Here is a 22,139-nt window from a genome sequence, read left to right as displayed (position 1 = left end):
GCTCAGGTAGTTAATCATATGACTCTCGATTTTGGATCAGGTTGTAATCTCAAGGCTCCTGAGTTTGAGCCCTACATTGGACTTTGCAATGATAACAGGGAGCATGCTTGAATTGTGTCTCTCTCTCTCCCTCCCTCCCTCCCTCTCTCTGCCCCTTATCCATTTGTGTTCTCTCGATCTCACTCTCACTCATACACAAAATAAATAAACCAAAAAAAAAAAAAAATGTGAAGAGTAGAAAATGGTCATGGTAACATAAATCTAGTTTTGGATACTGATGCTTAGGTCTTTTATTCACACAAACACGTTGAATGATATACATAAAACAGCTATTATTTGAGTCTAGTATGATGAGGGATACAAACAGAAAAATGTTCACCTTTAGCCCAGAAGATTGACCTACAGCCTGCATAGTTGTTTTTTTTTTTTTTTTTAATTTTTTTTTTTTCAACGTTTATTCACTTTTGGGACAGAGAGAGACAGAGCATGAACGGGGGAGGGGCAGAGAGAGAGGGAGACACAGAATTGGAAACAGGCTCCAGGCTCTGAGCTGTCAGCACAGAGCCCGACGCGGGGCTCGAACTCACGGACCGCAAGATCGTGACCTGGCTGAAGTCGGACGCTTAACCGACTGCGCCACCCAGGCGCCCCAGCCTGCATGGTTTTAATAAGCATCCAGTAACTGCTGCTTGCTACATTCTGAAGGGGTCTCCTCACTGCCTATACATGTCTCAATAACTAACATTGAAGTGAACGGTAATCACCAGAGAAATCCTCCAGAAAGTGTTACAGTTAGAAATTCAAAGGAAAGGGGACCTGAGTGGTTCAATGGGTTAAGCCTCCAGCTCTTGGTTCTGGCTCAGGTCATGATCTCACAGTTTGAGTCGAACCCTGAATAGGGCTCCGTGCTGCTACAGTGTGGAGTCTGCTTGGGATTCTCTTTCTCTCCCCATTTTTCCCTATTCCCCCCTCACGTGCACTATCTCCTTCTCAAAATAAGTAAATAAACTTAAAAAAAAATTCAAAGGAACATTTGTGATCTAATACTGCATGCATGTACCCTCCTCCCCAGGACATATAAGCTTCATGAAGCCACAGTATAGCTCTCTCTGCCCACAGGTCCAGACTCTGTGCTACTCCAATAAACTATCTTGCATCATCCAACATCTGAATAGTTTCTTGACCATTGTGCTTGATGATCTCACCATATGCTGTTTCACTAAAAGCTTTTGTTTCAATCCTCATTTCTGTTCTATTCTACTTCAGTACTCTAAGGTGCAAGCATGTAAACTATGGGATTCTTCTTTTCTTGTTCTGTAAATACAAAGTAAATAGATGAATAGATTTGCATCAAGAGTGTGGAGTAAACTAACAATCTATAGGATGGAGGTCTGAGTGATTTAGAACCTCCATCCGCAGAAGTCAATATCTCTACTACACAAAGGTGAGGGCCTTCATTGTCCAGTGGAAACTGCTGGGATGTGGGTTGGGAGAAGGGGTCAAGAAAGGATTCTGGAGCCCTCTTTGGTCAAAAAAGCTGTTTTCATGAAAGCACAGAGAGAGAAATTGTGGCACCAAGGGCTGCAGTAGGATTGTGAGGAGACACTGATGATATGCTTTAAGTTGGAGGCATAGAGATAAAAGAAGTTTCTAAAGCATTTCCAGATAGTCAAGAAGACATACAGAATACTGGCAGTCTGCCTCTCCTCAAGCTAAGCTTCCCTTTTGCCTCTGGCAAAGCATTCACATGAAGGCAATTGTGAATTCCTTGAGCAATGTCATACTCTGCCTATATCTAGTGTTTATCAATGGATGGCAAGCTGTAAGAAAATTTAATCCTATCGACATTTCTTTGGCCTCCGTTCCTTTCATCAGAACTACAGGCAAAGAGAAACTCAGAAGAAAGAGGTTTCTAGTTGAAATGGGATGGTTTCTGAACACCACTCAGGAAATCTACCTAAAACCTTTACAAATGAGAAGGGAAATTTGCACGTTATAGAGGAGAAATCTAGTAGAGAGCACAAAGCCAAGTTAAAGCATTTCATATCAGCAATAATGAAATCAATTGTAATGAAATAAACTGAAAATGGGGTATCTTTTTTACATTCTAAAGAGCAAAAGTCTTCTTTTTATCAGACAACTTTGTGGAGTTAACCCGGGCCTCATATCCATCCTGTGTATTTGTGCACTTTCTTCTCCTGGTCTCCAGAGAGGTCATAAAGCATCCAGATCTGACCTAATGGGAATTATTTTCCTTGAGTGCTAACCCAGGACCAGACCCATCAGCAATAGGAATCTTGGACTCAATGCCTTCCCCTGTAGTTGGTTCACAAAGGGAATATTTTCAATACTTGCATAACTTTAATTTGGAGTTGGGGAAGGGGGAGAAGGCTCAGCGATACAAGGGAAGAGTGTTCTACAAACCTAATCTTGAGTATCATCGGAAAAGGTTAAAAATTAGGTGAAAAAATAGATCAGAAATCTCAGAACTAGAAAAACCAACACTTGCAATTTCAGTTAGCATGGACTTTCAAGAGAAAAAGAGGGCACGGGCTCTGACCTCGGACGCACAGTTTACCTGTGAACTGGCCATTTCGTCTTTCATCTGGTCCCCTAGATTTCTTCTCCGAAGATTTTGCTGGAGATCTCACAGCTGTATCAGGAGAAAATGTCTTCCAAGCCAGGAACACAGCCTCTCCACCTGTAAACTGATCGCCTGCAGGCAGGACTTTGTAATGCAGAAAAGGCCCAACCTCCTAGTTCTTTGTATCAGGAGCTATTCAAAACCTTTGAGCTCCAACTTGGAGAATAATCTCTGAATTTTCCTTCCTTGTTGTCACAGGACTTCTCCTCCCACAGACCCCCACAAATGCTGCTACAGCATTGGCACACTTTGTTACATGGACCTGATCCTCTGCAACTCCCATAGAGCAGACCCTGGTACCTCTCCTAGAGTCAAAGCCTGCACTCACCTCTCTTAAATTAATGGGAAATCTTCGTGCTTCTTCCTGGCTTCAACTTAGAATCACCTGGAGCACTTAACTAAAACATCATCATTGTTTCAACAAACCCCAATTGACAGAATCTGAGGGGGAGGGCACCGGATCTGATCATTTTTTGAAATTCCACAAGTGATCCTATTGGGAAGGTTTTGGGGAAGTGACCAGACAAAAAAGAGTATCATGGCTATGGTCGCTGTCCAGATTTAAACCCATGCCTTCTCCACTGACCAGAGTTTCTGGAGATTTACACATTCTTCCTCTTTCCCCTGCAGAAGAGAGAGGCACCCTCACAAATGAAGCTTTCCTTTATAAAAGCAAACGGCTCTTGCAAAAGCAAACCTCTACTGGGTCCACAGCTTTTCTTTGTCTGTTCCTTTAAAGTAATCCTTAGGCCAAAGAAACACATTTTGGAAGGATAAAACCCTCCCCTTCAGTAGCAAAGCTTATTTTTGCAAGTCGCTGCCAAACAGTTTTCCCAAGTGAATGTATTTTCTAACTCCTTACAGCAATATATGAGATTTCTAATTTTTCATTATTTTCACTGAAATTTGGTGTTATCCTGTTGTCTTTATTGTAGCCATCCTAGAAAATATTGACTGGTTTGTCACAGTAAAATATGAAGTGGTCTAACTTCAGTTGTCCTGCTGCCTGAAACTGAAGCCCCTTAGAAACATCAAGTTGAACAAATCAAAATGGTGGCATGAAACCAACAGCAAGCCTTGCTATTAAACTGAGTAACTTTTTTTTTCTCTTGGAGAAACCCCTCCTTATCCCTTCTTACGCCCCGCCCCCCCTTTTTTTTTTCTTTAAGGAACCAAGGCCCACACTGGAAATATGATGACAAAGGCTGGCAATACAAACACAATTCCTGTCAAAATCTATGGATCGTGTATTTCCCTATAAACGCCCCCCACCCCAGCCTCTTCTGGGTGGGCTTGCAAGGTTGAAGGCTTTAACCTACTTCAGCCTCTTCTGCCTGACAAAACAATAAAGCTATTATTCCTCTTTTGCCCAAACTCTGTCTTCCCATTATATTTTAGCTCTGAAGAACAGAGGTTGTTTTTAACAGCAGAATGAATGTGTACAAGAATAAAACATTTTCCTTCATCTGTTCTCTATTCTTTGGCCAGCCTATCAATTAAACTGATATAAGACACGGTCACAAGACAAAAAAAAAATAACATCTTAGTTATGAGACTCAAAGTCAGGCAGTTGATACTTATATACCATTTTGAATTAAGGAGGAGGGGATAGTGATTTACATCTCAAAAAGTAGGAAGTGCATTCAAAGAAAAAGGAAAGAGCAAATGTTTATCAAACATATGTTTGCCCTGCCAGGCAGATAACTCTATAAAATGTTCATCGCAGGGGTCACCTGAATGGCTCAGTCAGTTAAGTGTCCCTCCTTGGCTTCATCCTGAACTCACAGTTGGTTAGTTTGAGCCCCACATCAGGCTCTCTGCTTTCAGCACAGAACCCACTTCAGATCCCCTGTCTCCCTATCTGCTCCAACCCTCGTTCTCTGTTTCTCTCTCTCTCTCTCTCTCTCTCTCTCTCTCTCTCTCTCTCTCTCTCAAAATAAATCAATAACATTTACAATAAATAAAAATTAAAGGTTTGTCTCTGCTATTAACTCCTTCCTAGTAGAGGTCCCTCATCTAATTTATTCTTGGTATATGTATCAGCCTCAGAAAAGAAGGACATTTTTCCATTTCCAGCAACTTAGAGGTTGCTAGAAGATATTTTGTTAAGTTAAATAAGCCCCACACAGAAAAATATATACTGTATGAAATCACATACATGCAAATCTTAAAAAAGGCAAATTATTAAAGATTAGCATGTTTGTTGCCAGGGGCTGAGGATGGGGGAAATGTTTAGATGTTGGTCAAGTGGCAAAAAGCACTAATAATGCAGGATGTGTAAGCAGTGAATGTTTACAGCTCGGTGAGTATGGTTAATACTAGTGTATTATACCCTTAAGATTTGCTAAGAGAAGGCTATTGGAAGTGTTCTCGGCACACACACGTACACACACAATCTTAACTATGAGAGATGAGGGATATGTTTATTGGATAGATTGTGGTAATGACTTTGTAAGCAGGACCCAAGGGTACAGGAGAACCTGGTTCCAGTGGCCCCAGACAGACCCAGTTCTGCCACTCATGGCTGACCAAATCCAAGGGCAAGACAGAGGACTTTTGCTGCCTCAATTTTGACCTCAAACTTCCTCACTGGGTTCCTTCCAGCTTGTCTCCTGGCCCAGGAGGAAGACCCTGAGGACAAAGTATCCCTCAGGGGAACTGGAACTATCCCTTAAGCCTCAAGGACTGCCCAGAGCCAGAAAGACCCCACCCCGGATTGACTCCAGGACAATGACAGACTTCACAGTCTACCTGCAGATACTGACTCCTTTTGCCCCTCCACCCACCTCTCCCCTTTTCCCTTCCATAAACCTGGAAGTGTATCCAGCACTTTGGAGACAGGCCTTGAGATATTATTCAGCCATCTTTGCAGTGTCAGCCTCCCTGAAATAACTTCCTCTCATGTTTCACCACCTCTCATCTCTCTGCCTTTGGATTTTGTCAGTGGCAAGTGGCCAAATCTGGTCTGTGTGGGACCCCCAGAGCCAGCAAGAACACCGGCGAGATGAATGGTGATAAAACAAGAAGGAGATTTTCTTCACGGAGGCCAACACTGAGAAGAGAGGTGACCAACATCTCAAACACTGTCCCCAACCTGCTGAAAATCCTTCCAGGTTTATATAAAGAAAATGTAGGACGAAGGCTGGTGGTGCATGAAGGTGGTGAAGGTCAGGCCAATCACTGCATTGCTGTGAGGCATGTGGGGTCTTGCTGGCTCAGGGCAGTGCCTGTTGCTGGAGGGGGTAGTTTCCTTTCCCATCCTGGGGTGCTTTCCCTGCTGGGGTTTCTTCCTGAGCTAAATGCTGACCTGGAAAGAAGAATGGAATCAGCTAGAAAGGACAGACAAAGGTCAAAAGAGAGACAGTTGAAGGCACAGCTGGGTCTTCTTTCCATTTCACAAAGTCTATGTATATTTACTTTCTAACACTTGACTGACCTCTAGATGTTCAGAAATGGAAAACAGGGTGATGAATGGGTTGGCTCCTGAAACTCCTATGGAACAAGAATGTCCTATCCCCTTTTGGGGGTGTCAGAATTCCTGTCCCTTGCCAGTTGTTCAGGCTGAACTAAGAAATTGACATGAGACTGGGTGGCTCAGTTGGTTGAGGGTCTCTTGATTTTGTTTGTGAGATCAGGGATTGTGAGATCAAGCCCCACATCAGGCTCTGCTCTGACAGCACAGAGCCTGTTTGGGATTCTCTTTGTCCCTCTCTCTCTGCCCCTCCCTGGTTCTCACTTGCTCTCTCTCTCTCTCTCTCTCTCTCTCTCTTCCTCTCTCTCTCAAGTAAGTGAACATTTTTAATAAAACTGAGACTGGCAAACACAATCCTTGTAACCTGTTTATTTTCGAAAGAGTCAATTGACATCAAAGCTCAATATAGACCAAGTGAACTTCAGCACATCTATCTATTTCAGTTCCTCAGACTGGAAATGTCTATTAATTACTGACTACCTACCACCATTCTTTTTATATGTATCAGCTGACACATCCACCTGCATTTTCTTCTGTCCTAGGCAGTTCACTATTACAATTATAACTGAAAACACTTAATCATGCTAATGGATTTCCTTAAGTATTTCTTCTGTCAAGATGTCAACATTTCTCCTAGGACACAAGGGACAATGTTCAACACTTGGTCTTGAATGCCTGCATTCCCTAAAACCTAGCTTTCCCTACACCTTCACCTGTGGTCAGTCACATTAAATTCAGAAACAGTTTCCCTTAACTGTATTTCTTGAAGGACATTTAAAGTGTCTTTGTGCAACAGTCTTCAAACCCCATACCCAGATAAATGCTGGGCAACTATAATCTCTCATATTGAAAGTTATGCGTTCAAAGATAATTTCAAGTATTTCTTCATTATTACAGGACAAACTCTTATATTACTGATAAGACTCTGGCCTTATTTCTGGGACCATTAACAACATAATTGAACAGCTGTTTATAGGATAATTATAAAAGGTTTTATTTTATGCCTGTAATTTATTATTTATTACTAGAATAGATTACATTTTTTGTTTATTTTAATTAATTTATTCAGTGTGTGTGTGAGACAGAGAGAGGGAGAAAGAGCAAAGAGGGGGAGGGGACAGGGAAGGGAAGACAGAATCCCAAGCAGGCTCCACACCATCAGCACAGAGCCTGATGTGGGGCTGGAACTCAAACCATGAAAACAGGACTTTAGCCAAGATCAAGACTCTGAGGCTTAACTGACTTGTGCCACCCAGGCATCCCTAGAATAGATTACTTTATTCACAATATTACTTACAAGGTCACTGACGTGTAATTGAACATAACACTCTTGGAAGCATGAATATATAAATCACTGACAGGAAGAACAACAGACTATATTTTCCTCATGAGATGGGGAGGTTTTGTAATTTCTCCAGGCTACAGAGAAGAGCCTGAACACATAGTGATTGTCTCTCAAGATAAATGTCCTGACAGTTGGGGGAAATGCCTTGATTAAGCCCCAGTTGTTTACCAGTTGTTTCATTGTTGGCCTAATGAAAAAGAGAAAAATTGTAATGATGGAAGACAGGGTATAAAAAGTTACCGGGTATAAAGGACGCTCCCTAGGACAAGGATGTTTGGTAGCTATTTCAGGAGACTATCTACTTGTGATACTTTTCCTATCAGTAGGTTGGTCCCTCAGCTGTGCATGTACAGCTGAAACCATCAATGAGTGCTAAAGGCAAAACATCTGACGTATAAGGATCATCATCCAGTATAGATGATGTGCCTAGTCTGCAAAAAAAAGTCAAGAAATTTAGGAAGAGTTAAATCATACAAGTTTCCTATTTTGGCCACCATGAACTGACACAAAGTTTTTCTTTGTTTTTAATGTTTATTTATTTGAGGGAGATTGTGAGCAAGTGTGAGTGTGGGAGTAGCAGAGAGAGGAAGAGAGGCTCCATACTCACTTTGGAGCCCCATGTGGGGCTTGAGCCATGCCCATGAGATCAAGACCTGAGCAAAATCAAGAGTTAGACCCTCCACCAACTGAGGCACCCAAGCACCTCTAATTCCATTTTTAGTTATTTTAAAACCTCATACTGTTCTCCTGAATGGCTGCTGCACCACTTTGCTTTCCCACCTACAGTGCAAGAGGATTCCCCTTCTCTTCATCCTCACCAACCCCTGTGGTTTCTTGTGTTGTCAATTTTACCCATTCTGACAGGTGGGAAGTGATACCTCATCAGTGTTTTGATTTGTGTTGCTGTGATGATGAGGGATGTTGATCATCTTTACATGTGTCTGTTAGCATTCTGGCTATCTTCTCTCAAAAACTGTCTATTCATGTCTTTTGCCCATTTGTTAACTGTGTTGTTTGATTTATGGGTTTTGACTTTGAGAAGCTTTTATAGATTTAGACTTTGCATTCAAGTTTCAATTACTCTGTCATCCCTCTCTTTCCAAATAATAGAGTAAGGTTTGTCCTGTTTAAATAAAGCATATGCACTTTCAACTATATGAGAGAATTTTGGAATCAAATTTCAGAAATGACCAAACAGTCCCAGAGAGTCTCAAAATTGGTACTTAGTTTTAGGTTTTTGATTTTCAGGATGTCTTGAAATGTAGTCCTTGTTCTGACAGCAGATGCCTTGAATATCTAGGCTGGTTTTGAGCAAACTGCAATTTTTCTTTGGGCACTTTATGTCTCTTTAAAGCCACAAGTTTTCACAGGTGTATACTGATGTCATGCAAAGAACCTTCAGAAGGGGAGCAGAGAATGAAATTATGTACCTACTATAACATGGAAGACACTGCAGAAAACTTCCTATCATCCAATATAGTCTTTAAGGTTGTCACATACAGGATGGACCCTCTGTGGAACCCTGAGGATTACTGACCAGGTGTATTGCCTTTCCTCCCAAGAGAAGGTAAAAAGATACTGGCTATCCTTATCAAATGGACTATATTGAAAAGGACTGCATGGGTGTTTCAGGGAAAAATCGGTTTTCAATGGGAATAGACATCACTAGTGCATGAATGTTGGGAACAAAAGATATAGATAGATATCAATGTTATTTATTGCTCAAGGGTCCTAATCAAACTTCCATCCTCAGCCTTTCGGTTTTCTCACAGGTACAATAGGGGCCATATAGGGACTGGTATCCCCTTCCCTTGCCAGGACCCTCCTTCCCAGGAACCTCCTATCCCCCAGGACCTCCACCCTGTGCTCTCCAGCCTCTGACCCCCGTGGCCACCATGGTCCGAAGTCCTGGCCTTCGATGCAGCTGTAGCCCAAGATGGCTTGAGTGTGACCATTGATCTAGGGCCTAAGCCTTATATTCCTCTCTTATGTGCTTGATGTCCTGTTGGGTTTCCTTATTCATGGAGTAATTCAGGGCAGAGATTTTGAAGGACCTATTTGAAACTTGATGAGTGATGCACTGTGGATTGTGCCAATATCAGTTGAACATTTTCCTCACAAGAAGGTTGGTAGCTCATTCAATAGGACTAAATGATCACCTCCACTAATCTTAGCTAAAGTGCCATCAGAGATAGAGCTTAGAAAACATGTTGAAATGTCATTTATTTCCCCTTCTTTCCAAATGTGGTTACTACTGTCAAATTCTAGATATTTTCCCTTGGTGGCAAAAAGAATTTCTGGCATGACATTTTCCAAAGAAATCTCAGTCTAGTAAATGAACTGGGGCAAGTGAACTAAGGATAAATGGGTGTGTAATGCTCAACAGGCCTAGATACAGGGAATAAGTTCATAGACTGGGACCCATGGCTATTTATGGGAGACCCATGTTTTTTTTTTTTTTTTTTTTTAACTGTTTTAGTTCTCTGAGGCAGGGGCTGCTGGTAGCACTGGGTTTGAGCACTAAGAGTGTAGCCCAAATGTCAATAAGGACAAAGACAGGTTTATGCCCAAGGTACAGAGTAGTTTCTCCAAGCCAGTTGACAGGGAGGACTAGGAAGATGCCTGTGGTTTTTGGAGCCCTGTCATTGGGAATTAGGTAGACATGGAAAAGGTCGGCTAAAGAGCTGAAGGTGTGTTTGGCTCTTAAATTTGTAACTCTCTTTTTTCCAATGTCCAGAAACTCTGATCACTGGAGAAGAAATAGGCTTAAACCTGGATAATAACCATAACCTTCCTTACTTCCCCAAATGGTTCCCAAAGGGATCCCGTGTGGAGTTTTAAAACCCACCCATGCTGTTGCCCCCCTCCTCAGATTCTGTCAATTGGTGTGGATTGAAACAACAGTGTCGACTTAATGAAGTGCTCCAGGTGATTCTCCCTGAGGCCACAGTCAGTCGGCAAGGCTTCCCATTAATTTATGAGATTTGAGTGTAGGCTTTTGCTCAAGGAGAGGTAACAAGGTCTCCTCTATGTGAGTGTGGGAGGATTAGGTCCACCCAGCACACTGTTCCTATAGTTTCCTACAGTTCTTCTGTAGCAGAATTTGTGGGTGTCTGTGAGAGTAGAAGCCACTGAAACTATAGAAGGAAAACTCAGAGGTTGGGCTCCAAGTATGTAGTCTCCGTTTCTGAAAAACTCCTGACACAAAAAACTAGGAAATTTGGTCCTCCTGCATTTCAAAGTCCTGCCTACCAGTGAGCACTTTTCTGGTGAAGACGTTCTGTTGGTGCCTTTAAGGGCATTTTCTCCAGATGCAGCTGTGATTTCTCCACCGATACCTCCTGAGAAAGAAATCTAGAGGACTAGGGGAAAGAAGTAGAAATGGCCAGCTCTCAGGTAAGCCTGGTGTTCCAGGTCATAGGCTGTGTCATCTTTTCCCCCTAAAATCCATGCATTTAGAAACCACAAATGTTGATTTATGTGTTTGGTGTTTCTGCCTTATGTTTTCACCAAAGCTTTAAAACCTTCTCAGGAACGATATTCAAGGTTAGGTCTTTAGAACTCTTCCCCCCTATAAGCAGGAATCTTCTCTAGATTCTCCAACCAGGCTTTCACTAGGACGTCAACACTTGTCACTTTGAGGTAAAGTCCTGCGAGTATTGCAAACATTCCCTTTAGGACAGATCCAAAGGGGACTTGTTGAGTCCAAGATTCCTGTTGCTGATGGGGTCTGATGGTGGGATTTCAGTCGAGGAGAACCGTTCCCCTTTAGTTCCCCATTTAGTACCTGTCTGTAGAGCAGGATTAAGAAAATGAAAAATACAAGGCCCCCAGTATCTTACGAGTCCTCTTTAGCATATGAGAGTCTCCCTTTTGCCTTTCCCTCCCCCAGCTCCATAGTATATAACCAGCCACTCTTCATAACTCCACTGTGGCTCTTGGTGCCCACAGGTCCTCTCCTTATGCCATAATGAAACCAACTTTTTGCACTAAAAAATAAATACAAAATACACAGTCTTGATACAAGGCCCAGAACAACTTGGAAAGTTAAAAACTGGGGTGGGGTTGGGGGGAGAGGTGGGAAGTCTTGGTTTTTAAAATGTGAAAAAGAAACTCTGTTTAAAATATACTAGACATACAGGACAGGGAAACAGCCATCTAAATGTGGTGCTTCTCCCATTCAGATGGGGGCTCCCAAATATGGGTCACTGATCCTGTGGAAGCCGAGGGCATGAGTGGTGAAAATAATTCACCTCTGGCAGAATAAGACATTAGATTTATGAATACACCTCAAGGGAGTGGTGGGAAGGACAGCAGAGGAGAGAGGCTCCTGGAGGCAGTGACTTGCGGCTGATTTTGCTGGGGGAAGATGAGTTTGTATGGTGACTTATGGAATTTGCCCTCATGTGGTAATGCTGCCTGGTTGTAAGTACCCATTTGTTAGTTCGTTAGGGCCTATAGATATTTTAAGGCAGGTCACCTGTTGGGCCTGCCTCTCTTCAGCCAGGTGGTCCCTGTGGACTCCTTTACTACCTGGTGCTCAAGCCTGTTTGCCTCAAAGCAGCCTCTACTGAAAGTATATGTGATTGAAGTTTGTATAAAGCCACTGTATTCTCTCATAATTTGACTATCAGATTCACTGTTTGGGGGCCAACAGAACACACCAGGGATCATGTGTCCTTTGGTGTGTCTTAGGCACTGATAGCAATTTGTTTCCTTACACTTCGTGTTCACTTAACTGGCCTGGTTCACTCTGCCAGATCTCTCCCTTATAACGTTCATCCTTTTCCTCCCTATCTTTGCTAAGGATCTTAGATTTACTGAGCAATGTGCAGAAGCCATCACATTTTAGCTGGAAACTTCATTCTTCTGGGTTTCTATTTGCTTGTAGTTTCTGGTGAGGAGAACAAAGCCAAAACAAATGTAGCTTCCATTAAATTTCCTTACACCTACCTTGATGCCCATTGATGAAAGAATGTCATATTCTGCATGTCTCAAGTATTTAATAAAAATTAAACTTTGAGGCATGAAGGCAGTTATTTCCTTGAGGAAGGGCATATTCTGCATGTCTCAGGTGCCTATCATTGGCTGCAAGGTGTAAGGAAATTTAATTGACGCTACATTTCCCCGCTTGAACGAATTACACCCTTACATCTTTAAGGTTGTTAAAGATGGAAGGTCTCCTCTTCAGTAGTTTCTTCCTGCTGAATCAGTTCCTACCGATGAGTGAAGGTTGGCCAGTTGAGAATTTAGTAGGAGTTGGAAAAGCAAGGCAGCTGCCCTTAGAGTTGATAACATGTGGGAGTTTCTGTGATTAGAAAGAGTCAACTGTCCCCTTGAAGTTCTGCCACTGAAAGGGTCTCATCACCAGGTGGAGAAAAAAAAAGGAGAAAACAGCAAAACATGATAAAATGACAAAAAATGAAAGAAAGCCCAAGGAAGTTTGTATTTACCTCCACACTTTGGTCACAGAAATACCCTTCTATTTACTGCTTTATATTTTCAGAAAATGAAAACAAGATTCACATACTTGACATGTTTGTGTGTTAAAATCCTCAAATATAATAGAGTCGTAGATAGAAAGTGCAGCACGTGAGGTTGTCACACACAGGAACCTTGATTTGCAGCCAATAAGCAGATCAGAGGGAATAACTTCCAAAGGAGAGATGCACAGAGCAAGAGGGAGGGGCGTGATTATTTCCTTTTATTTAAGATTTGGGTGGACAATTAGGAAGTGGAGCCATGTCATTTTCTCCGAACTGGGCATAAGGTGGCACACGTGCCGTAAGAAAACACTTCCCTACATAGGCTGTGTGTTATGCAAATGAGGTTTGTGCTCCCCCTTGGGTGGAGATTTTGGTATTACACGGGGGTCAAGGTAACAGTCCTCACTCCATGAGTTAACCCAGTAGTCCATCTGCATAGGTATGAGTCGGGGGTTAAGCGCAAAGTTGGCCTGCCCAAACTCTTCCTTAGGGCGGTCGTTACATTTTGTTGTATGTTTTCTGTTTCCATGACAGGAGACTCTGCCCATAGGGTGTTTTGCCAGAAGTAAAAGATAAGGTAGAAAAAAGAGGTGAAGTAAAATGATGGAGTATGGTCCGTGGGTACAAGTAGGTAAGCGGTGAAGAACAACTCTTGGAGTCTAGCTGGTGACATTACTCCCTCTTGCATCTTAGGTACCATTATGAACTCTGCCAATGGCCACTTCATAACTGTGGTTTTTATTGCAGACACTGCTGACCTTCAGGGACGTGGCCATCGAATTCTCTCAGGAGGAGTGGGGATGCCTGAATCACAGTCAGAGGGAACTGTACAGAGATGTGATGTTAGAGACCTATGGACACCTCCTCTTCTTGGGTGAGGATATCTCCTTCTAGATTTCCCAAACCCCGCTCGGGTTCTATTCCTTCCCTTGAAGAGTCTCTCTTGGAAGCTCCCCCTTTATATGACTGGGATTCAGATCCCTGCAGCAAGGGATAGAAATGGGGATTTGTAGACATAGAGAAATATCTTCATGATATTTCCCTTTCAGCTTTAGCCTCCTATCTTTTAAAGGTACCATCATCATTTTTGTAGATAAATGGCAATTCTAAACATTGAGTGGCATAAGACGGTATGGCCCACATCTTAAACTCCAACTTTTACTGCTTATTTTGTTGGTAGCACTTGGAAGGCAGGTCATGATGTGAATATTTAAAGCTCCTCCTGCATGTTCTAAAGGGGCTGTTTCTTGGGCAACAGTGTTTGGGAAATCATTTTTTAGAATTCTTCATTGTCCTCTCTTGTCTGCTGAATACAATACTGAGTTGAAAGGTAGAATCTCCAGCAGTATTTCTATTCCCTTCTTCTGATAAACAGGTCTCACTGTATCAAAACCAGACCTGGTCATCGTTTTGAAGCAAGAGAAGGAGCTGTGGGGTGTGAAGAGAAAGGAGACAGTAGCCTCACACTCAGGTAGGTGGAAGTGAAGCACATGACACAGGTGAGGTCCAAATGTGAAGGAGGAAGATAGATCTTAAAATTTTGTTCATGTAGCTTTCCTTGAATGGAAACTCATTTGTGAAGCCGAGTTTTATGTCTTTCCCTCTCACAGAGGGACATCTGCTAACTAACAAATCATGCTTTTTGATTCTTCAATGATTTTCCTTCAGCTCCAGGGAAGGTCTGCCATATCCACGGTGAGGACCTCCATAATCTGAGAGCTTTTCCATTGCTGTGAGAGCCCTAGAGGATCTCTCTGTAATTGTGAGGAACTCTATGCTAAGCCATTTCTAAATTCTGTTTTTCTTCTTGTGACAATTGTGTCAAGGTAGTGGTGGGCACATTGGGGTTTGATGCAGAAGTCCTGGGAACACTGGAGACAAAGATCGCATGTTTTCTGGTTTAGGATTTCCAAAGTTCCAGAGGATTTTATCTGAATTGTGTACAATTGAGGCTCAGTAATTTCATAAGATCACAGAACAAGTCCCTCAAATGAGAAAATATAATCCTTTTTTTCACATCAAAAGTTAATTTGTCTTTGTATTAACTAAAATTTGAAAAATCTACTCCATGTGTTCCATTGCTCAGTGGTGAAATAATTTAATGTATCTATGTGTATCCTAGCATTCCTACATATTAATGCCATAAGGGAGCTAGAACATTTAGAAGTTAGATCTCACAACCTATAATAAAGTCTCCATCATTACCTTTATTCCCTAGTAACTGCATCATTTTGTAATTTTGTCTTGTAGGAAGTTCCTGTGACTTTTTCATGTGTTTCACTCTCTATTAATGGTATAGGAGATGCATCTCTGTTTTGAATCAAAACTTCTGTATGACATGTGTATGTGCCCTATAAGAAATGAGGTATAGGGGCACCTGAGTGGCTCAGTCAATTGAGCATTGGACTGGCTCAGTTCATGACCTCACACTTGGTGAATCTGAGCCTAGTATAGTGCTCTCTGCTGTCAGGTAGAACCATGCTTTAGATCATCTGTCCCCTCTCTTTGTCCTTCCTCTGCCCATGTGCTCTTTTGCTCTCGATAATAAATAAACATTTTTTAAAAAAAGGAAGTAATGTAGATAATTAGTAAAATTCCATATATATAATAAGGGATTCTTCATATATGTAATTTTACTTCAGGAAAAAAATTAATCATGAGATTATTCTACTTTCCTCAGAACGTATCTGAATTTCATCCTGAGTATTTATTTGTTTATAAAGTGATTGTCAGTGTATTTTACTTAGGCACTGTTTGTTTATTCAGAAAGGAAAGCTTTTTGTTAGCTTGGTTCTAAAGAATGGATTATATCCTTACACTCTGTGTAAGAGGAGGAATATATTAAGAAAATAATATATTTTTAATATCTTTTAAGTGCTTATTGTAAAATTTTTCATTAAAGCTTTGTATGGTTAATTTTTTTTTACATTTTTAAAATTTTATTATTAATTTTCTTTAAATTTACATCCAAATTAGTTACCATATAGTGCAACAATGATTTCAGGAGTAGATAGATTCCTTAGTGCCCCTTATCTATTTAGCCCATCCCCACACACACACAAACCCTCTGGCAACCCTCTCTTCTCCATATTTGTGAGTCTCTTATATTTTGTCCCCCTCCCTGTTTTTATTTTTGTTTCCCTTCTCTATGTTCATCAGTTTTCTCTTAAAGTCCTCCTATGAGTGAAGTCATAGGACTTTTGTCTTTCTCTGACTAATTTCACTCAGCATAATACCCTCCAGTTCCATCCATGTAGCTGCAAATGGCAAGATTTCATTCTTTTTGATTACCAAGTAATACTCCATTGTATATATACACCACATCTTCCTTATCCATTCATCCATAGATGGACATTTGGGCTCTTTCCATACTTGGGGTATTATTGATAGTGCTGCTATAAACATGGAGGTGCTTGTGTCCCTTCAAAACAGCACACCTGTACCCTTTGGATAAATGCCTAGTAGTGTAATTAGTACGTCGTAGGGTAGTGTTTTTTTAGTTTTTTGAGGAACCTCCATACTATTTTCCAGAGTGGCTGCACCAGCTTGCATTCCCACTTTTATGGATGATTTTAATGAATACTTTCCTGTTTTACTGTCAATGAAGACATGCCAATAATTCAAATGCTCCTTTTTCATTGGTCAATAGACACAGTTTAAAATTATAGTTATATAGCAGTTTTCCTTTGAAAGGATTAATCTATTTCTTTGATGTACACTGTTAGGGTTTAAATTTTGTCTTATTCTGGTTTTGCATTCTATAAGTGCTTTCTTTTATATGGGACTTTCCATACATTAGTTAGTTGTATTTTCATTTGCCTGTGTTCATTTTTCATTATAGGATGACAGTGTTCATCCACTACATTTTAAGACCATGTGAGTTTAAGTCAACTCTGAATCAACCATGCCCTTTACCAGTAAAACTATATATGTATATCTGTAAAAATATGACCCATAAATACTTGGGACTCATCTTGTTTATGTCTTTCCATAGTTAGTAGTCAGTGAATGTTTTATCATCTCTAGGTGAATTGTCATAATAATAGATAACTAATGTCTTGGTGAGTTGTCATAATAGAAAATTTCATCATTTGTTATTGGTGACTTTATATTCTCCTTGCATGAGAGAATCGTTTTTTTGAATTGAAACTAATCTTTCAACATCTCTACCTCCAGGGTGCCTGAGTAACTCACTCTGTTGAGGATCTGAGTCTTGATTTTTGGCTCAGGTGATGAATTCAGGGTCATAAGATTGAGCCCTGTGTCAGGCTACAATCTAAACTCCTGCCTTATTCAAGGGTCACTTGTGCTTGTTTAAGCAGTGGGGTGATATCACTAATAATCTATTTTCCCAGTGGCCTTAAACCTCAAATTATTTGAACTTAATTCTCCCAAAGTTTATATATTATACCTTCCTTTTTGTAAGTGATGGGGCATTAAAAGCTTTTAATAAGGATGATATGGAAGTATTATTGAGAGTGAAAATGGACAATTGCATAATACTACTGCCTTGGAATCCATTTTATATAACTAGGCTGACTGCAGGGGGTTTGAACTGACTCTAGCTCCACCCATAGCAAACTCACTAGATAACAGCCCCACAGTCACAAGCAAATAGAAGTTCCTGATAGGAATTCCCCAATAGCATTTGTATAAGAGTGCCCACTCTCAGTATATTTACCTTGCACATCCCTTAGAGAAGACCCCCACAGAGAGCATCTGTCATTCTCCACTCATTTTGAGGTCAACTGTACATTCTAGACTTAGCCCAGGAGCTCCACAGCCCTCCAACCATGCACCCCAAAAAAGGCTTCTGCCCCATTTCCTGCCATTCTCTCTGCCTGTACTCAACCTTGACCACTCCATGTTGCCCCTCATGACATATTGTATACATCCTCCATGCTCTATGAGTAGTCAATTATTTCTTTTTTGTTTATTGATCCTTGGCTCACAAAATAATGCTCAGCCGTTCTACTTAACAACTGCTAATTAAACAAATTCACTACAAATCTAAGACCTCTGTACAGATTCTTGGTCACTATTTGAAGTCTTAACCTATGTGTTTTGTTCTGTTTTGTTTTTAACTTAAAAAAAAAATTCAACCTAGTGATTCCTTATGAAAAGTTCCCGTAAAGCTGGTTTTAAAGAATCTCTATAGGTCAAACATCTGTTTCTGCTGCACTTACGTAAATAAGCAGGCTATGTTGTTGTTGTTTTTTCTTAAATTTAGTTTGCAATCAAATGAGTGTTTATTTGACTATGTTTGTTAAGAATAGGGGTTGTTACCCAGAAAAATGTTTCAATAACACCTCTCTGTAGATAACAGATTTCAATACTATTCATCATAAACTGGATGAGATCCCAATTTCTTCTAGTGTCCTCCAATGCCTGGCTACAAATCCCCAAGTAACATTTAAAAATATATATTTGGTTATTTATTTCGAGGGAGTGCAGGAGTGAGGGAGGGACAGAGAGAGAGGGAGAGAGAGGTTACCATGCAAGCTCTCCACTGTCAGCACAGAACCCAAAGCAGGGCTCCATCCCAGGAAGAGTGAGAAGATGACCTGAACCAAAGTCAAGAACCAAAGACAAGAGTCAGATGCTTAATGAACTGAGCCACCCATGTGGAACCCCCCAAAGTAACATTTGATTTGTCTCCTGTGGTTTTTTTTTAAATTTTTTAATGTTTATTTTTGAGAGAGAGACAGAGTGTGAGCAGGGGAGGAGCAGAGAGATAGAGACAGAATTAGAAGCAGGCTCTAGGCCAAAGCATAAGAGACTATTAAAAACTGAGAACAAACTGAGGGTTGATGGGGGGTGGGAGGGGATCATGGGTGATGGGTATTGAGGAGGGCACCTTTTGGGATGAGCACTGGGTGTTGTATGGAAACCAATTTGACAATAAATTTCATATATTAAAAAAAAAAAAAAAAGCAGGCTCTAGGCTCTGAGCTGTCAGCACAGAGCCCAACACAGGGCTCAAACTCACTAACTACAAGATCATGACCTGAGCCAAAGTCGGATGCTTAACCAACTGAGCCTCCCAGGCACCCCTGTCTCCTACCTTTCTGACTTGGAATCATTTGAGAACTAAAACTGTCTTTTTTCCTGAAGCTCTGAAAACTTTAATATATGTAATTTTATGTAAAGAAATTGCCATAACAGGGTCACCTGGGTGGCTCAGTCACTTAAGCGTCTCATGACTTCATCTCAGGTCATGATCTCATGGTTTGTGAATTCAAGTCCCGCATTGGGCTCTGTGCTGACAGCTTGGAGCCTGAAGCCTGTTTCAGATTCTGTGTTTCCTCCTCTCTCTGCCCTTCCCTGGCTTGCTCTCACTCTCTCAAAAAAAAAAAAAAAAATTAAAAATTTTTTAAAGAAATTGCTGTAATAGCTCAAATATAGACAGTATTAGTCTATATTGCCAGAGACATTTGAACTATACCAGGAAGATTTGTCAGGTTGTCCCTGCCTGCCTTCACTGTATCTGAAGATGGTTCAGGTCTGACATCTAGATATCTGCTCTACTGGTTACCCTTAGAAGTCAGAAACTGGGTTAACTGTTGATCTAATGTTCTTGGTTTGTTTTCATATAAATGCATCATTTATTAAAATTACTTGAACCACAGGGCTAACTTGGAAAATATACCTATCTCGTTGCCTCCTAAAATGAGTTTGACTAACGTATCTATTGTCATGATTAAAATGCTAGATCATTGACATGAAAGAATCTATCACATCAACTTTTACTACATGAAACTCCCAAGGAAATTCCATATGGGGGGAATGGAAGGGGTTTAGGACAGCCTTTCCACCTCCTACTGCCACAATATGCCACAGTATCCTGTGGATAATTTGAGATGAAGGTACTTGAGAACCTGCAGGGTCAAGAGAACCTTACTATCCCTTCCTTAACCATACAGAAGAATCTAAATTGAGGTATATTTCCCAGAGTAAGGGTTACTAACAGAGCCAAAGTTTATCTCAGTGACCTACCTCTGTGAGGTAGCACAATCATCTAATTATGAAATTTGTGCTCTTCTTATCATCCTGTGAAATGCATTTCTTTCCAGGAAGCTCCAGGCCTCTACCCCTTTTTATTTAGTTCAGGCTGACATATGTACCTCATCTTGCCTGACATACTTTGGAATTTCCATGTTTATGTGGATTCCCTGTATATACACCTATTAAATTTTATTTTCTCCTGTCAATCTGTGCCACATAAATTTGATTCCAGGTCCAGCTAGAAGGATCTTTGAGGTGACAAGAATCCTTGTTCTTGACAGGGGATTTGACTTTAATACCTCATTCCTGGCATCCCATTTCAAGTATAAAAAGTATAAAAACATGGTGGAGCAGTAGGAAATACTTCTAGAGGAGTTGATATTTTTGAGCTCAGTTTTTGTCACTATTTCAGAAGGTTCCTTATTTTTTTTTCCTGTGTGGATACTATCTTGTCAGTGTTTTCTTTAAGAGCTTCTAAGTAGCAGTCAAAATATGTATCTCACTCGATTAGTTTAGTTGAGTAGATAGCTCTCTGAAAGTGGACGTATAAATACACAAATTATGTATTTTAAGGGTTCTCTTTGACCACTCAAATCATCCTTAGTGTAGGGGTGCCTGGGTGGCTCAATCGGTTAAGCGTCCAACTCTTGATTTTGGTTCAGGTCATGATGTCATGAGCGAGAAATTAAGGCCTAGATTGCACTTCATGCTGAGTGTGGAGCCTGCTTGGGATTCTCTCTCTACCTCTGTCTCTGCCTCCCTCACTCAAAAAACATTTCAAAGAAACTTTTAAAAATCATCCTTAGTATAATTTTCTATTTATTTAGGTATTTGCAAATATATCATCCATGAGTGTTAAATGATCCCACCAGATTGTTGGAAGGTGGTTCTCCATCCTTTTTCCCCATTGTGGTGGTTTATTTTCCATCCTAGTGGGTTTAAATGCTCAGCACAATCTAAGGGGTCTCAGCTGAGAATGAATTGCTAGAGTGACCTTCCTCCTGCAGATGTCGCCCTCGAGTTGGTTGATTGTATTTTGTGTATTTTGTGTATTTTGTATATTTCTCTGGACTTAGCCTGCCTAAATTCAAAATGCTCAGCATGTTAAGTGGCTGATTCTTTGATGCTTTCCCTGAGAGAGCAACTAAATTATTTGTGTGGTGAATGGGAATCCCTGTGGGATGGCTGCTGGGTGCTGTTGACTCTGCCCCTGTCTAATGAGAAGAGCTAATGTCCTTTGTCTTGGGATTCATTCAGAATCTCATGTACAGAATGCATCAAGCATTTACATTGACAACGCTGTGAAGAATTTTAAAATTCTAAGAAGAAGAGTCATCTCCGCCACAGACCAATAATCTGTGCTTTCCTGACTCTAAAGTGTATTGTGGCCATGCAGTATTCCAAAGGAAAATGATCATCCTTTATTAGAGTCCTAACTGAACACCAGCTTATTGTGTAAGATACAGCCTAATGGACTGCACATGGAGAGCTAGATCAGAAATTTCATTTCCCATTGCTAGCCAAAACAAACAGAAAAAAAAAAAGACAAAAACAAAAAATTTTTAATATAATCACAGATCCAGAACCATAAGACCTCTCAGATTCTGTAAACTTTCGTAACCAGAAAAGGACTAGTCCTCACCAAAATGAATTTATGATGAAACTGCAGCAAAGTAATAAGAAATTTCTCTGGTGTTGTCCTAAGTTATTTACCAAGAGAGGTTTTCCCAGCAAGAGGCTTAAGTTCTCTCATAGCAAAATGAAAGAACCATACTTGAGTCATTTCGCATTTTCCTTCATAGTCGTCTTACAGCTAACTTTTTGATATGCTCAATATTTTTAAACTCCTCTTGTGTGTGTTGTGTGTGTTCATGATAGCTTAATTCTAAATGTTATTCTGTGCCTAAAATGTAACAGTTGCTTTCGACTTATATTTGCTTATGTATAGCTTTGTTGTTTGAAACCAAATGCAGAGTCTTGGGCAGGTGACATTTGTGATATGTCTAATATCAGAAAAGGGTCACAAATACTAGAGTCCTAAAAAACTCCTTGCTTTATAAATGCATTACTTCTGGTTTTGGGATATATCAAAATAACAACTGTATTTATAATATGTCAGCATTTTCTAGTAGTTTCTCTTGAATCCATTTTTAATATCCAGCATTATACAGGCTGGGCAGTTATACA

At 40.7% G+C, this 22,139-nt stretch overlaps 2 protein-coding genes across 4 annotated transcripts in view; one reads left to right on the top strand and one right to left on the bottom strand.

Annotated features, from left to right (window-relative positions):
- LOC105261213 (zinc finger protein 345-like) overlaps positions 1 to 22,139 on the bottom strand; it is a 126,553-nt gene that overhangs the window by 15,787 nt on the left and 88,627 nt on the right.
- The window catches only part of LOC101086687 (putative protein ZNF720), a 257,450-nt gene that overhangs the window by 215,163 nt on the left and 20,148 nt on the right, over positions 1 to 22,139 (top strand). For 2 of the 3 annotated variants that reach the window (XM_045047161.1, XR_006590797.1), the window contains exons 8-9: positions 13,695 to 13,821; positions 14,323 to 14,418. In XM_045047161.1, the coding sequence (XP_044903096.1) occupies positions 13,695 to 13,821; positions 14,323 to 14,418 (223 nt within the window). Of the gene's footprint in view, positions 1 to 13,694; positions 13,822 to 14,322; positions 14,419 to 14,615; positions 15,585 to 22,139 lie in introns of those variants that run through there. The other variant, XM_045047160.1, reaches the window with a different exon arrangement.

This window comes from Felis catus, chromosome E2, assembly GCF_018350175.1.
Source record: "Felis catus isolate Fca126 chromosome E2, F.catus_Fca126_mat1.0, whole genome shotgun sequence".
In the NCBI taxonomy this organism is placed as follows: Eukaryota; Metazoa; Chordata; class Mammalia; order Carnivora; family Felidae; genus Felis; species Felis catus.
The sequence above is the reverse complement of the archived record's forward strand: the minus strand, read 5'-3'. Positions and strand labels throughout refer to the sequence as shown.